The following is a 15,818-nucleotide window of genomic DNA, read 5'->3' as shown; positions in this document are numbered from 1 at the left end:
CCTCTCGCCAAGTGCCCTGCGTGTCCATAGCTTGCATGTGAGCACCCCAGCCTACTGAACTGGCATCTGTAGTAAGGACACACCAGTATGGTTCCGAGAAAGTCACACCTTGCTTGGTAGCTGCCACCAATGTAAGGACAGTCTTGAGAAATTGACTTTGGAGCCTAGAGACCCCACTGTACGACCCTATTGCGCAAAGAGGTCTGCTTGAAGATCTCTCATATGCCATCTTGCACACGGGAGGATTCCTATTGTTGAGGAAAACATTCCTAGGAGGCGCAGACATGTTCGTGCTGACACACGAGGTTGAATTTGAACTTGGTGTGCTAAGGACTAGATTTTGTCCTTGAGAGAGGCAGACTTTGTATGTTCTTGTATTTATTTGAACTCCTAGAAACACAAGCTGTTGCGACGGTGTCAAATGGCTTTTTGATACATTGACCAACCCATTGACCAACCCAACCACACTGTTGCAGAAACTGGATTACTTGGGCTGTAACCTCCAAGGATGCTCCTTCTGACTTTGCCGAAATTAGAATATCGTCCTGATACGCCCACAAAGTCGCTCCCCTTTCCCTGAGTGCCGCTATGAGAACTATAAGGACCTTGGTGAATGTTCTTGGAGACGTGGAAAGGACAAACTGGAGACAAGTGAACTGGAAGGGACGTCCTTGAATGCAAAATCTCAGAAACTACTGGTGATGAGGTGCGATTGGAATATGGAAATATGCATCTCTATTGCCGTCAGAAAATCTCCTATTTCCACCGCCTTGAGAATTGTGTTGACAGATTCCATCCGGAAATGTCTTGCTCGACATAGCAGTTGAGAGCCCTTAAATCTAGCACTGTCCTGAAGGCACCTGATGGTTTCTGGATGAGGAATAGTCTGGAATAGAACCCCATGTTTTCCCGACTTGACGGTACTGGTACGATAGCTTTTGTTTTCACCAGGCCTCTTAGGCTTTCCTGCAATACCTACTGTTCTAAGAAGGACAAAGGACTTGTTGACTGAATAAACTTGTTTCCTACAGGGTAGGTATGGAATTCTATGGCATAGCCCTTGGTAAATATTTCTTGGACCCACTCGTCTTGTGTGGTCTGAATCCAAACTTTTGCAAAGCATGATATCCTGCCACCCACTGGAGCTAGTGGAGACTGGATCTGGATCTGTAGATCGTCATTGGGATCTTTGCTGTCCTTGTTCCCCCTTTTTGGTCTAAAGGGCCGAAAGGACTGTCTTGTCATATTATCCTGATGCCTAGAATATTGTCTCCCTGGCCTATAGGCACGGGCCTTATTGAACTGTTGTTTTGGAGAATAAGAGAAAACATCTCACCTTTCTGTCCTGTGGTAGACGATTGGCATTGACACTTGCAAGCCTCTGCATTAGATTATCCAGTTTTTCACCAAACAAGAAAACTTCCTTTACATGGAAGTGTTGTCAGGCGTCTTTTGGATTGATGATCTGCTGCCCACGGACGTAGCCAGAGCGCCCTTCTTGCTGCAACCGCTGAGGTCATGCTCCTGGAAGAAAAAACAATTGTATCCAACGAAGCTTCACACAGGAAATCAATGCTTTTCTGCATAACCTCTAAGGATTTAAGAAGATACAATCTATTTATCTTATCCTCAATGTCTGTATGTAGAGTACTTGACCACAGCCTCAGGGCTCTAGATACCGAAGCCATGGCTATCCCAGACTTTAAGGTTATGCCTGAGGAGATGAGCAATTTCCTGAAGGAAGTCTCCATTCTCCTATCCATAGCATCCTTTAATGGACCCCCATCATCCCACGGGAAAGTGGTCTTTCAGAATAAGCCAGCTATGGCTGAAAGCACCTTAGGCACAGAACACCATTTCAGCACATCTTCATCCTGAAAAGGGTATATACGATTCAGTCTCCCCATATTAGGATTACTCTTGTCTAAAGCCTGACATTCTTTAGAAATCAGGTCTTTAAACGACCTTATGCGTATGGAACACTCTATACTTTACTTGGTGCTCTGAAAACAATGCATCCTGTGGTTTGATTGGTATTGCTGGCTCTTCAATACCTAAAGATTTGTTAATATGCCTAAGTATAACATTCATAGTATCCAAATTAAACATCCTGGGATCCTCTTTCACTTCATCCTCACTATCTGACTCTGAAACATTCAGTTATGCTCGGGAATGGGATTTGGAGGATGGCCCTGGCCTCATTTCCTCCATATCTTCTGCTATAGGGATCTTGTACCTTATTGTTCTCTGTTCTGGGGCCTGAGACTCTTGTATTGTTTTAGCCATCCATGAAAAGAACTGCTTAAATTGTTCATGGGTGCCAGGCTCCTCTACCATTTCCGAGGTGCAGACACACACAACGGATCAGTACAATCTTTCGGTAAACTGACATCACATGCTGCACATACACAAATCTTTAGTTTAGATTTCCTTTTTCCCTGCACAAGCTCCACAGAGGTACTGTAGGCAATAGAAAAAAAGGAACTAAGTAACCTATCCTAAGAGTAACCAAAAACAACTTTTTAAGGGCTTACCTTGGGGTGTCCTTCAGCTTTTTGGGGGCGGGCTCCTGATCCATAGTACACTTATCCAGGTAGCTGCTAGGTCCTGCAGCATCAAACACCAAGCCAATACTGAGCCTCATAGATGGGCTGCAGCTGCGCCTGCTTTTGACATCAACCAAGTGAGCCTTTAGCAGATTAACTACCTCACCCGTTTCCATCCTGACAAGTGAGGTAAACGAGGAATAGCACTGCCGGCCACCCGGTAGCTCATTGCGCGTGCCCATGTCCTCATATGCGCGCGACTTCCAAGTGTGCACGCCCGCCGGCAGTCTTGCTAAACTTCAAAGAGGCAGACATGTCCGGCACTTGCCCTGCTGGTGCTGTCATCCACACAGCCAGCTCAGAGGAAAGCCAGAAAAAACTTCAGGTAAGCCCTCTCGAATAAAATAAAAAATAAAACAACACTCACTACACTACCTGTCCTATACACTGCTGAGACAGGAAGAAAAGACACTGAGGAAGAGGAGGAGCTACCTTATATAAGAAGTCAGGTAGGACAAAATTCTTCCTGTCTACACTAGCTGATTAGAGATTAACCCATTGTAAAGGCCGAGTAGGGAAAGGAAAAGAACTTGTGTTTTTAAAACAGGATATTTTATCAGATTTGATTTGTTAATATATTTTGCTAAAGGTACCCAATAATTCTTATCATGTTATGCAGAAAGTGTTTAAACAGTAGTGTTCCTTTCTTGTAATAAGCAGTAAACTGCACAAATATATGGAACAGAGCGGTGTTGAGAGTTTAAACCATTGCTCAGCAGTGTTCCTTTAATTCTCTAATATAATAAAAGAAGAATATGTTCTCAGGCAGAGCAGATGGCTGACCAGTATAGTCAGCAAATCTTCAGGCTGTGCCGACACCATTATCTTGCAGGTATACCTATGAATGTTAATGACCTCCAAGTTCAATACAAGTTGTATTAAATGCTATAAATGCAACAAGTTATATATATAAAACATAAAAAAAATAAATAAATCATAATGTAAAGGATAAGGCATTACTTTGTGTACCAAAACAAAAACATCATTTGCTGTAAAGTCAGCTCATAAGAAGTATTTTCATCTCAAGTTCTCGTAGGACACTAATCTTTTCTTAGATACAATATTTTTCAAAATATGAAATGTTTCTCAACACATCCATAAACTTAAGCCTGAAGCCAAACAAAAAGAAAAAAATTGGCAAACATACATTCTATACTTTTTTTTTTGTACAGATGAGGAACCTGAATATGGTTAAGAGAGGCAATATTTTTATACAGCAGTTTAATAGAGATAATAACTCAAAGGGAAATTAACGTCATAGAGGGAACTACTCGTTCTTGAGCACATTTGGCATTCAAATAGAGTGATGTATCTTATTTAGAAGAAGACACTTTTAAACTATTTTAGTAAAGGATTTACAACTGATTACACAAAGCAGAACTTTTCTCTAAGAAGCTTAAAACCATGTTCGAGACAGTAAAATAGGGATTAAAATACATTATAAATCAGTGCTGTAAAAATAAAGGTTCACATGACTAACCTGGGCCATCATGGTACTTCAGGTTGTAAGTACTGTAGGTAGCAAGTAGTAGTCATATGTGCGCTATCATAGTGATTATTTGTTTGAGAAGATAGTCTGTTTCATTTCTTGAAACTGCATATTTTAAACAATAGCTATGAAGAATTTGTTTAATACAGGTTCAGTAGTCATTGGTAAATATAGCACAGGGGGCGAGAAAGTCAGGAAGATCTTGACAGCAAGCATTTGATGTTCACATTTGTAATTTTGCTGGGTTTACAAGGTTTGGTGGGGGATCCAAGCTTACAGTGGCTGGCTCTGGAATTGCAAGTGGGAAGAAATTGGGGTAGGAGGTTGAATTGGTAAAGGCAGAGGTTCAGGAACTTCAATCTACAAAGAATGGTAGGTGGGCAGACTTTCAAAAACATAGAAGTAGGGTAATTGCCTGCTGACAAAATGGGCCCTAGTGTGTCTGTAGTGGAGAATGGGTGTAGTCGGTGGTTTTGTTCTTGTTTATATCAAATTTTTGGTAAAACTACTGGTACACAGACAACAGTACAATACGGTATGCAGTAAATACCTGTCATGGAAGGAGCTTCTTTTCTTTGTCCACTCTGGGTAGTAGTTCCTTCATAAGCTACTGTAACATCATACACAGCATCTAGGTAGTCCTGCATTGTCTCAATCGCCACATGTGTCGCCTTCACACGTGGCGTTAGCACGTGTTTCAGAACTGGAAGTCCTAGGAGAACATATTACAAACAATTCACTATATATCTACCTCTTGAGTGTAATATTATTTGTCAACTTAAATATTTATATTGAAAAAACAACACAGAGCAATATCACTTGGCTAAAAATTCACTTTGCTGTTTGTGTGTACACTTTATGCATTGGACTCGCAGTACATGTAGTTATGATAATTTGGTGTGCTTGCACAATATTTTCATTTGCTATACACAGTAGACGTGTGGTTGAAGAGAATGTCTAAGTGCACTACATATTCAATGATAAATACTCTTTTCTGGCATCTGCAACTAGCTAAAGATAAGCGTTTAATATCTGTACATCCTAGAGTTCAGGAAAGACTCACCCAGTTGCCTTCATAGCTTATCATTCTGTTGTTGTGGATAGCAAAATGCTCAGAGTCATAATTAGTGTTCTTTAGAATGCTTGTATACTAATATCTGCCATAAATTTAGTTACAAATTATTTGTAAAACAATTATTAAATGGTTGAAATTACATTTAAATTAGCAATTTTTATTTCAGATAAAATAGACAAAGAACCTAAAAGAATTAACTTGACTGTATCACTGTAGTAGAGCACAAAAGCTGTATGCAGCTAATTATTCGCCTCTTGTGAATATAGCACACGCAGCTGACAATACACAGTCGTGGGAATGGTGTTTAAGAACCTCGATTGCTTATTCCACCTAGATATGAAATCAGTAATATTAAACAGACGCAGACATGTTTTTGTTTTAGATGGTGACTGAGTTACTAATTTATTGCTGTCACTTGAAGGTTGTTTGAGGATAAGCTTGGAGGCTTCATGGTGTATGTTAAGCCATAAGATAAACGCATTGACTTTCAAACTAATTCTCTGAAATATCCTCTATGAATTTGCTTGTTTCTTAATAAGTGTATGGTTTATGAAACAAAATTTTTAATCATTTATTTTGGGCACATTAGAGCACAGATCTGCTTTGACTCCATAATATCCTGTTTGAAAGAGTTCAGCACATTCCAAAATATGAGAAACTTCAATACAGACGAGGTATACCAGAGACCAACAACAATGGCTGTAAGAATGTGTGTGTTCTTTAGCCAAGTGCACGGAATGCTGGAACAACAAAAACTTACTTGAAATAAGATATTCTTTGGCCATGGAAACAAACTTTCCTGACAACTGAAGCACGTTAATGGTAACTGTACAAAGATCTTTCTATAGCTTCTTTATATGGTTTGCCCAAAATAGATACATTATTTTGTAGCTATCAAAGTAGAAATGTTGGCTTAGAGCAATCTCCTATTAAAATGGGAACTTTTGTTGCTCACTATATTGTAATCCAATGAAACAAGTACCTAGAAGTTGGGACGGAGAAAATATTTAGGCTGGTAAATTAAAATCCGTTGAACAAAAGAAAAAAAAAGAAAAAAAAATAATCTTTTAGTTTGTTGGAATCTCAGAATGATGGGACTACAAATCTCATTGAAGGATGACCAGACAAAATAGGACATTCATACATAGCAGATGTCACATTGTCTTCTAATGCTAGGCGAGTTTGTTAATTTTCTGTGTATTGGCGCTTTAAGGAAAGTGCATTTCCGAAAGCGCAATATTGAAATTTCTTACAATACATATTTATGCCACCATATGGCACTGAGAGAATCATACTATGCAAGCCAGATGAGCGAAAATTATGCAGGACATGCACATTGTGCTTTGTGACAAACTACTATACGGGTAAAAAACTTGGGTCTTTGGAACAAAACGCTGAAAAAAAATTAAGAATTATACTTGCCGTTAAGTTTCCTTTCCTTGAAATACTCCATGGCAGCCCTCACAGTGGGTTATAACTCCCTATTCAGCTAAACATAGGGCTGCCATGGAGTATTTCAAGAAAAGGAAATTAACGATAAGTATATTTCTCCAATTCTCCTTTTCCTACTCCATGACAGCCCTAACAATGCGATGTGCCAAAACAGTATAAATAGTAGGGTGGGCAAAGACAATCAACGCACTGATAATGCTCAAATGAATATTTATTAAACAGTATTTCAGAGAATCTCTTCCAATCTGCACATCAGCAGTAGATGAAAAGTCTAGCAAATAAATAATGTTTAGTAAACATGTGCATTGATGACAATTCAGCTGCTTTGCAGATGTTAACAGCTGATGTCTGGACCTTGCTTGCCCAGAAGATAGCCACAGCCCTCATTGAGTGTGCCTTCAACAGTTTCAGCACCTTGCGTCCGTTCCCCTTGTAGGCCTGTGCAGTCACTTCTTTGATCCATCTTGCCAATGCAGGTTTTGAAGGGGCACACCCCTTGCAGGAACCTTTGGGAAGTAGAAAGAGTTGCTTTGTTTTCCTGAGACGACCTGTTCGGACGAGATACACAGACACTGCTCTAACCACATCTAGAGTATGAAGTTTTTCTTCGGTTTCTTTAGTTGGATATGCACAGAGACGGCAGCACTATCTCCTGATTGATATGAAAGGAAGAAACGTCCTACAGCAAATAAGCAGGATTAGTCTATAAGACCACTATGTGCATATAAATGTTTAAGAAGGGTTCTTTACACCACAAAGCATATAGAGCACCCACTTTACGGACTTAAGCGATTGCCACTAGAAATAAAACTTTCAGAGGGAGCCACTTGAGAGAAATGTCCTGTAGTGGTTCAAACGGATCAAATGTCAAGGCATCCAAAACAATATTGAGATCCCACAGTGCTAGAAAGTGTTTTATTCTTTGACGCAATCTTTTTACAGCCTGACAAAACTGAAAAATAAAATTCTGAGAAGCCAAATTAGTATCAAGAAGAATACGGAGGTCAGATATCTGTACTTTCAAGCGAGAGAGAGCCAGTCCATCTTTAAAGAACACTAAAATAACCGAAACACTGGCTGACATAGGATCCTTTATCCTGTTATTTCACAATAAAATTAACCTTTTCCAGACTCCCCAATAAACTAGTTTAATTATTCTTCCTTGCTTGAACTAATATATTTACAACCTCGTCAGAGACCCCCTTGAGATTTAGAAGTGACCACTCAAACTCCAAGCCATCAAAGAAAAAATTTGGGTTCAGGTAAAGGACTGGACCCTTATGTACAAGATCTGATCTGCACGGCAGAGGCCACGGTTGTTCTTGAAGCATTCTCCAGGCCACTGCAAACCAAGGATGGCGAGGCCAAAATGGGAGGATCACTATCACTTCTACTATCACTTCTACTACCTCTTTCTTGACCTTTCTCAGTACCTGAGAAATGACGAGAAGTGGTGGGAACACATACCGTAGCATGAAGTTCCATGGTACTGAAAGGACATCTCTCCCAAGATCCTTGTTACCTCTGTGACTGGAATAAAACTGGGGCACTTTGGTATTCTCCCATCAAAATCAGGTCTGTTTCGGGGACCCTAAACTTCTGGCTTAGCAGGTGAAAGACTTCTTCGTATAATGCCCACTTCCCTGGGTGTATCGGACACCTGTTGAGATAATACGCTAAAACATTGTCTTCGCCGGCTACATGAAGGGCTGAAAGACTTCAGATTCTATTCCAACCACCACATCAAGGTGGTCACCTCTGCTATCATTGCTCTGCTCTTGGTATTGTCTTGCTTGTTTTTAAAAGCAACCACTGCTCTGTTAAATACTTTCAGATGTTTGAACTGCAAACAGCACTAAAAAGTGTTGAATTGCATGCCAAACTGCTCTCATTTCAAAAACATTCCCCTGGAGAGGTCTCTCCTCTTTCAGCCAGGTACCTTGTATTATCTTTGTATGCAGATGAGCACCCCAATCTACAGAATTGGAATCTGTTTTAAGAATCGTCCACTCTGGCTCTGAAAGAGCTAGACCTTGATTCCCTTAGACCTGAATCATACCATTAACTGAGAGATTGCTTGAAAGGTTGAGCATGAAATTTATAAGACCCCACAGTGTGGTCCCACTTTGCAAGTAGATTCGCTTGAAGCTACCCTCATATGCCCAGGGAAGGATGCCTATGGTCTAGGAAACATTCCTAGCAAATGGAGACAGGTCCTTGCTGAGTTTGAACATGGTGCGCTGTGGATCCTTGGGCTCCTGAGCAGGCACTGTGCTGCAGGTGCACTGCGAGTTTGTCAAGCCCCTAATGGGACTCAGCATTCGGATGTCCTAGTCCCAGGATAGGGATCCTTCTCAGTGTGACTGCACATGGTGAATCCGGGTACTGTGAGGTAGGTGTGCGTCAACGCGTTTCATCACAATCATGCGACTTCTATCCTCGGACTAGGTCACCCAAATGCTGAATCCCATTAGGAGCCTGACGAACTCACAGTGCACCTGCAGCACGGTACCTGCACAGGAGCATAAGGATCCACAGCGTGGCTGCATCACAGATGCTGCGACTAACTGCACCTATGCCTGGCTTATCCATCCCACATGTAAGTGCATATAAACTGTAAAGTTTATCCTTTGCATACAGGCTTTATTATTGCACACCCCTCTTGTTTTCTTTCATATGCAAATCTAATCACCTTATTATCTCCTATGGAGAGAACCTGACAGAGTGAACAGTTACCTGTATTTTCCTATGCTGAACCACCGCGTTGTTTTTGTGAGTGCAAACTTATTTTATTTATGTTATTTTAACTAATAAACCCAAGTGCGACATACTTCACTATTGTTATCCCTCCTTTTGTGTGCGTGTGTGATGTGGAACATATCCCACCAACATTATAACTGAGCACACATTAGAAAGATTTCAATTAACCACAGTGAGGACATCGAAGCAGTCTGAGAGGGACCACTACAGCATTAAGCTTATATCAAGACACCACTAACCATGTTAATATCAATTATGATAATTGTGAGTGCACATTTTTGGGGTTTTACAAAATTCCTGCCTTAGAATGACATACTTCCCCACCATTGCTGCATTTTTCTCCCCAATACACCATCTGCGGTATGTCTCATTAAAGCCGAATTGAGAGACCCTAACCTTCCAGTACGGGAGAACACGTCAAGATGACAGCAACAGCCAACTTAAGGACCTCTAAATGTGAATGGTATTTGACATAAAGTTCATTTACATTTTTATGCCTAGACTTACATCACCATGTGCTTTTCCTCTGAGTTTCAGTTTCTACATAACCACAAGGCCACATAATATACCATTCCAGAAGGACACTTCAAGTACACAGACTGACACAAGTGCCATTGTGACTCAGACACCTAATGACATTTACAGCATTTACATTATTAACTTTACATCCCTGTAGCTATAGCCCACATTTAGTGATTGTAGAGCTTGAGTATATTGTATTGCATATACAATCATTTGAGCAGAGTCATCTATACCCAAAGACTTAATATGTTTAAGGATTTCCGCATCATTATCAGATACAGAATCTAACTCCCAGAAACAGCCAACACATTGAGTGGATGGACCAGGTCTTCCGACCTCCATATGGTCCTCTATATGAGTCCTGCCCCTCTTTCACCAATGCTCCTGGGGCAGAGATTCCTGCATTGTTTTCATCATCCATTAAAAAAAACAAAAACCTGTTCTGGAGGTTGATAATCTTCTACTTTTAGGGGCATATATCTCACACAAAACTCCTACATGGTCTTTGGGTAATGGGTTATCACATGCGCCACAGAAACGATTATTAACCTTGCTGAACCTCTTCCCTTGCACAGGTTCCATAAGGGTACTGTTCAAAAAACAAAAAAGGTAACTAACTGAACACGAAAACCAGTAGTAAACACCCACACTTAGGGCTTACCTTGGGGTATACACCTGGTCCATCTCTGCAGGTATCAAAGATTATGTGTGCGTTGAAATCTTGAAGCACATATGCATCTGAAGCAAACAATTAGCCATATCCTGCAGGCGTTACTCTTAAGAGTGCATGCAGTGACATCATCTTTGTGTGTCCCAGTGCTACAAGACATTGGGTGTACCACACCACTTATAAAGTCCCCTTTATAAATGCATTGCTTGTATGTACATACTCCTCTTACTCTCCATTTTTATTTTTTTTAGAATACCTGGCCGGGAATCCTTCCCAAGCAGCAACGCACCGAGCATGTGCCAGTCGCACACTGCAGACAAATGCACTCTACCAAACAATAGGAAGTGCCTTTCCACATGAAGATTTTATGAGAATAAGCCAGGGTCCAGAGAGAAAATGCAGATGAAGGGACACTCGCCATCAAGATTCTAGTACCTGCACAGGCCACGCTGCTGCTACCCCATTGTAGACAGGGAGTGTTCCAGGAAAAGCTAGACCTAGTTGAAGGTAAGCCCAGATCCAGGAGGAAAAAAAACAAACCCACACACCTACATTAAATTCTCTACTCAGCTGAGACAGGGGGAGAAAAAAAAAAAAAAAAAAAAAAAAAAAAAAAAAAAAAAGGGACTGATGTGGAGCAGGAATAACCTTATAAAATCACCTCCAGGTGTGTTGAATTTTTTCCTGTCTACTCAATAGGGAGTTAACCCATTGTGAGGACTGCCATGGAGTAGGAAGAGGAAACACCCATTAAAAAACAAAAAAAAAAATAAAAAAAATAATAATACCATCCATTCACTATGAACGACCAGGAAATGATCAAAGACAAGATGGCCCTTCACGAGTGGCTAGTCACATGAGCATATTACTACATCATGCAGTATCTGTGGTCCAAGTGGAGGGATCTGCCAATTATTTGCAGTTATCTTTTCATTATTTTTGAAAGTGACGGACAGTTACCTCCACTCAGACAACAGATGCTGCAGATGGATTTTTTTTATTATCGTAATAATCTGTCATTTAGTGTGTTCTTACTAATATTTAGGTTGTTACTAAAGATTTACTATGATTCAACAGCAAACCATCCACGACCATGGTATTGCAAGTAAAACTTAGGAGCATCACATGAGTATCTGAGAAAAGATTTCTGCTTCCTAGAATATCTGATATCGGCACATATAACACAAGTATGATTCTGCAACACGCACATGTTTTTGCATTACTTTCATAGCATTTCTATATTACCTGGAAATTACATTCTAACACAAGTTATTAGCATCTATACTTTAAAAGTAAACATTAAAATAGGTTTCCCCTTCAAGATATCATGAAACTAAATATGAAAAGGGACATTAACAAATATATGCAAAACTTTCAAGAAATTGTTAGAACTAAAGATATTTCACATTAGACAACAATCTCTTAATATGCAAATTAACTTTCCTGTTTGTAGATCTACTAAAGAACACAAGCTCAGCTAAGCCTATAATTACAGACTGTGCACAGCTACATGAAAAAACCAATATAATATATATATATATATATATATCATATCATATCTCAAATATGAGAACATGCTATTCACACTGGTGGCCCATTTTATTTTATTTTTACCTTCTTTCATGGCAAATGCTTGGCTATCAGCAATAACCTTTGGTATATCAGGATTGTAACGTGTTCCTTCTGGAAAAATTACAAGGTACATCTGTAAACAAAACAGAAAGCAAAAGCAAGTTATAAAACCTAAGGCTATTTTTGTTAGCTATACAAATATTCATTTATTTTCAAATGTAATGCAATACATACATCGTGCCACTAGTGTTTCTATGTGAGAGACTTTTGCTGTACTATTAAAACCGTAATCACATGATTTTTTAAAAAAAATAAAATAAAAAATCATAAATCACTGTCAGACTATGAGAAGAATCTCGGTAATTACCATTTTCCTTGGATTGTTTTTTTTCAGGCTGTTATTAATGATTCATAATTCTGCAAGGGTTGATAGTGTCAAGTGCCTACCATGCCAACCACAGTCGCATGGCACATGACGCCGTGAGCAGGTGGACTTTGGAACACCCCTCTGAGTACAATCTGCTATGTGTACTGTGAAATCCTCCCCCTTCTTCTCCCTCCTCTGCCATCACAAGACATACGGAGAGCTGTGTCTGGCAGCCATATTTGTCTGCCCTCCAGATTTCTGGTTCAGGAAAAAATGTGAAGCCTAACACTTTAAACATTTGAAAGATGACTGTTTCTTTATTTCAATTATTGTAGCATATAACTTTTCTACTCAGATAATAAAGCGTTAAAATACTAGGCTCTTTAAATCCTGAATTTTGTCAGCTTTAACACATCACTGCTGTAAGACGTAGTTATGTCACCTACAATACATCATCTGGAGGGCACCACAGCTTAAAGGTCAATAATGTTGCAGACCTGCCAAAATAACCTACAGTATTTCCTCAATGACAATGTAGAGTGATATTCTGACTCTTAATGACTTAAGTTCAGCACGACTATATATAGAATAGTTTGAACTATATTTTTGTAATTACGACAGCTGTAAATGTGGCTAAATCATCAGACAAATGTAAACAAATATTCTATTATAATTTAACATATGGACTTGTCATATCTATAGGTCAGTTTATTATTGCTGTTTATTGAGTATATCCATAATTAATTCAGTTTCATGTAATAGAATCTATATCAGTAAGTCCCAACCTCATTAGTGTTGTAACATTTGTATCAAAACTTTTGGTACAGGGTAATTGTCTGTGATAATATGCAAACTGTAATGCATAAAACCAACATCATGATTAAATAGATTTGAAAGCCCAGAGTTAAATATGGCTACTGTGTTATATTTTTATAATAAAATCTTTTATATTATTAATATACTCAGTGGTGTACTTTGAGGAGATAGTGATTCAAACAAATCACGTACAATGACACAAAACAAAATGTAAAAATGACCCTGTTCAAACAAGCTTACAATCAATGGGGCATATTCAATTAACGGCGGGATCGCCGAAAATCCCGCGCTCAAAAAATATTACCGTTATTACGGTAATCCTGCGCGGGAAAACCGTTAATACGGTAATTTACTCCCTGGATTTCGCTGCTAGCTGAAATCCAGTGAGATATTACCGTAGTAACGGTAATATTTTTTGAGCGCTGGATTTTCGGCGATCCCGCTGTCAATTGAATATGCCCCAATGAGGTGGGGGAAACACTTGATAGGTAAGATTATGAAATAACAATTGCAACTGTTGATGGAGATACACGTTTATGGACGCAGCTACTGTGCTAATCTCTGGCTCCAGGCTGTTGTTGGATAAGGCACTGAGCTATGTCTTGACTCCTGGATGGTTGTTAACCGCCACAGAGTACCAGTTCCCGGCAGTTTCTGATTTCAGGCACTGTGCTAGTTTCTGGCTCCAGGAAGTCTGTAATTGCAGGTACAGTATTAGTTCCTGGCTTTGGGCACTTGGTGGTTACAGGCACTGGCTCCACGCAGTTGGTAGTTGCAGGTACAGTATTAGTTCCTGGCGTTGGGCACTTGGTGGTTACAGGCACTGGCTCCACGCAGTTGGTAGTTGCAGGTACAGTATTAGTTCCTGGCTTTGGGCAACTGGCAATCAAAGGCACAGTGCTAGTTTCTGACTGCAGGGACAGGAACGAGTTCACAACTTCTTGTTGGGAGTTTACACTGAAAGTGTCAAACAGATATCAGCTGAAATGGAGCAGTGATAAATAAAGTCAAAGCCTGACGAAGCATTTGTGGGAAGGGAGAGGTGAAGAGTTAAGTAATTCATTTGGTTAGATATAGGTGTCATGTCTTATGGCTTGGTAGTCACCTAACATTTTTTTTCCTAATCTGGTCCACTGAGTTTAACGTTTTATAGAGCAATATAAATCATAACAATATGAAATCTAATGCTGAAGATTACTAGCATACCTTGACACTATTTCTTGGCAAATTTCCTAGTGGATATAGACTTATCCCAGAGTAATCCTCTGAGTGCAAGTTCTTTTCATCCACGGATTTACTTGTCTGCAAAACTGCTTAGTTTAAAAAAATGACTTGTTATAATCAAGCCTTAGGAACATACTATAATCTTAGAAGCACTTAATTTAAGTCCAATTAAACTCCTCTCGGCATACAGAAAAAATGATCAGTCCACTACCACTTACACAAGGCTCTCTATATCGGATATACATGTACCCACAATGGTACTTTGGAGACATTCAAGGTGTGCATAAGTCATTTAAAATAACAGTAAAGTAGCTAAAAAATAGATTGAATTCAGAAAAGGCATTTTGAAAAAAAAAAAATATATATAATATGGGAAATATAGATATAAATTAATACTTTGTAAGTGATAAGCAAATGCCACTATGCTGGCATTGGTTTTTTTTTTTTTTAAACAATTCTTTTTTTTGATCTAGTAATGCTATGCAAATTAAAAATAACGAAAATAGCGCTTGGTGCGCCAATCATTTAACAATTTATGAAAATTTCACTGGTCTACTGAAGTGCATTAATCATTAAACCAAAGTAATACTGCAGCATCTATTCAGACTGTTCACATATTACAAACTCCCAAGAGATTTTTTTTTATTTTTATTTTTAAATGAATTCCTTAATATTTTTCATAATTGGGTAAAAGGCCTTTCAGGGAATGCCACAGAAAATGTATGGTTCTGCTGTATCTCAAACAATGCTTTCTACTAGGTGCCCTGCCTATAACACAGAGCTTGCAGACTCTAGCCAGGGAGAAGTAGGGGTTTTAACAGTTGACGGGATATGAATTACGCATCACACATATTTTACATTTTTATGAATTGTGCATTACATTTACATTGATCTTTTGGCTAAATTTGGAAAATATTTTGGGCATGTCCATCTCTTTGATATGAAAGCAGCAGCCTTAGCAAATAACGTTCACACACAACTTCATAAAATGCAATGTGAAGGTCATGTCAAGGCAAAAGAATGGTTTATGCTATTTAAAGAATTAAATAATAAATTATAGTTTGATCCTGTAGTTAAAATATCACTTTTAACACTTTATTATTAAACCCGTCCTTCACAGATGCATAAATCGCGATGGGAAATATTTTGACACTACAAAGGTTAAAATTTCATATTCCAAAAGATGTATGTGCCAAATGTAAAGCCCTTTGTTGCAATACTGCTCCCAATAAGCAACATTTCCATGATTCTAAGTCCGATTTACT

General features: G+C 39.1%; 1 protein-coding gene across 1 annotated transcript in view; it reads right to left on the bottom strand.

Moving 5' to 3' along the window:
- The window catches only part of AGPAT5 (1-acylglycerol-3-phosphate O-acyltransferase 5), a 58,665-nt gene that overhangs the window by 29,509 nt on the left and 13,338 nt on the right, over nt 1-15,818 (bottom strand). The window contains exons 5-6 of the mRNA XM_075202486.1: nt 12,189-12,279; nt 4,646-4,807 (exon numbers count right to left, since the gene is read on the bottom strand). Of these exons, the coding sequence (XP_075058587.1) occupies nt 4,646-4,807; nt 12,189-12,279 (253 nt within the window). The remainder of the gene's footprint in view (nt 1-4,645; nt 4,808-12,188; nt 12,280-15,818) is intronic.

This window comes from Mixophyes fleayi, chromosome 3 (assembly GCF_038048845.1).
Source record: "Mixophyes fleayi isolate aMixFle1 chromosome 3, aMixFle1.hap1, whole genome shotgun sequence".
In the NCBI taxonomy this organism is placed as follows: domain Eukaryota; kingdom Metazoa; phylum Chordata; class Amphibia; order Anura; family Limnodynastidae; genus Mixophyes; species Mixophyes fleayi.
Note: the sequence above shows the minus strand (reverse complement) of the source record. Positions and strands in the feature narration are given on the sequence as shown.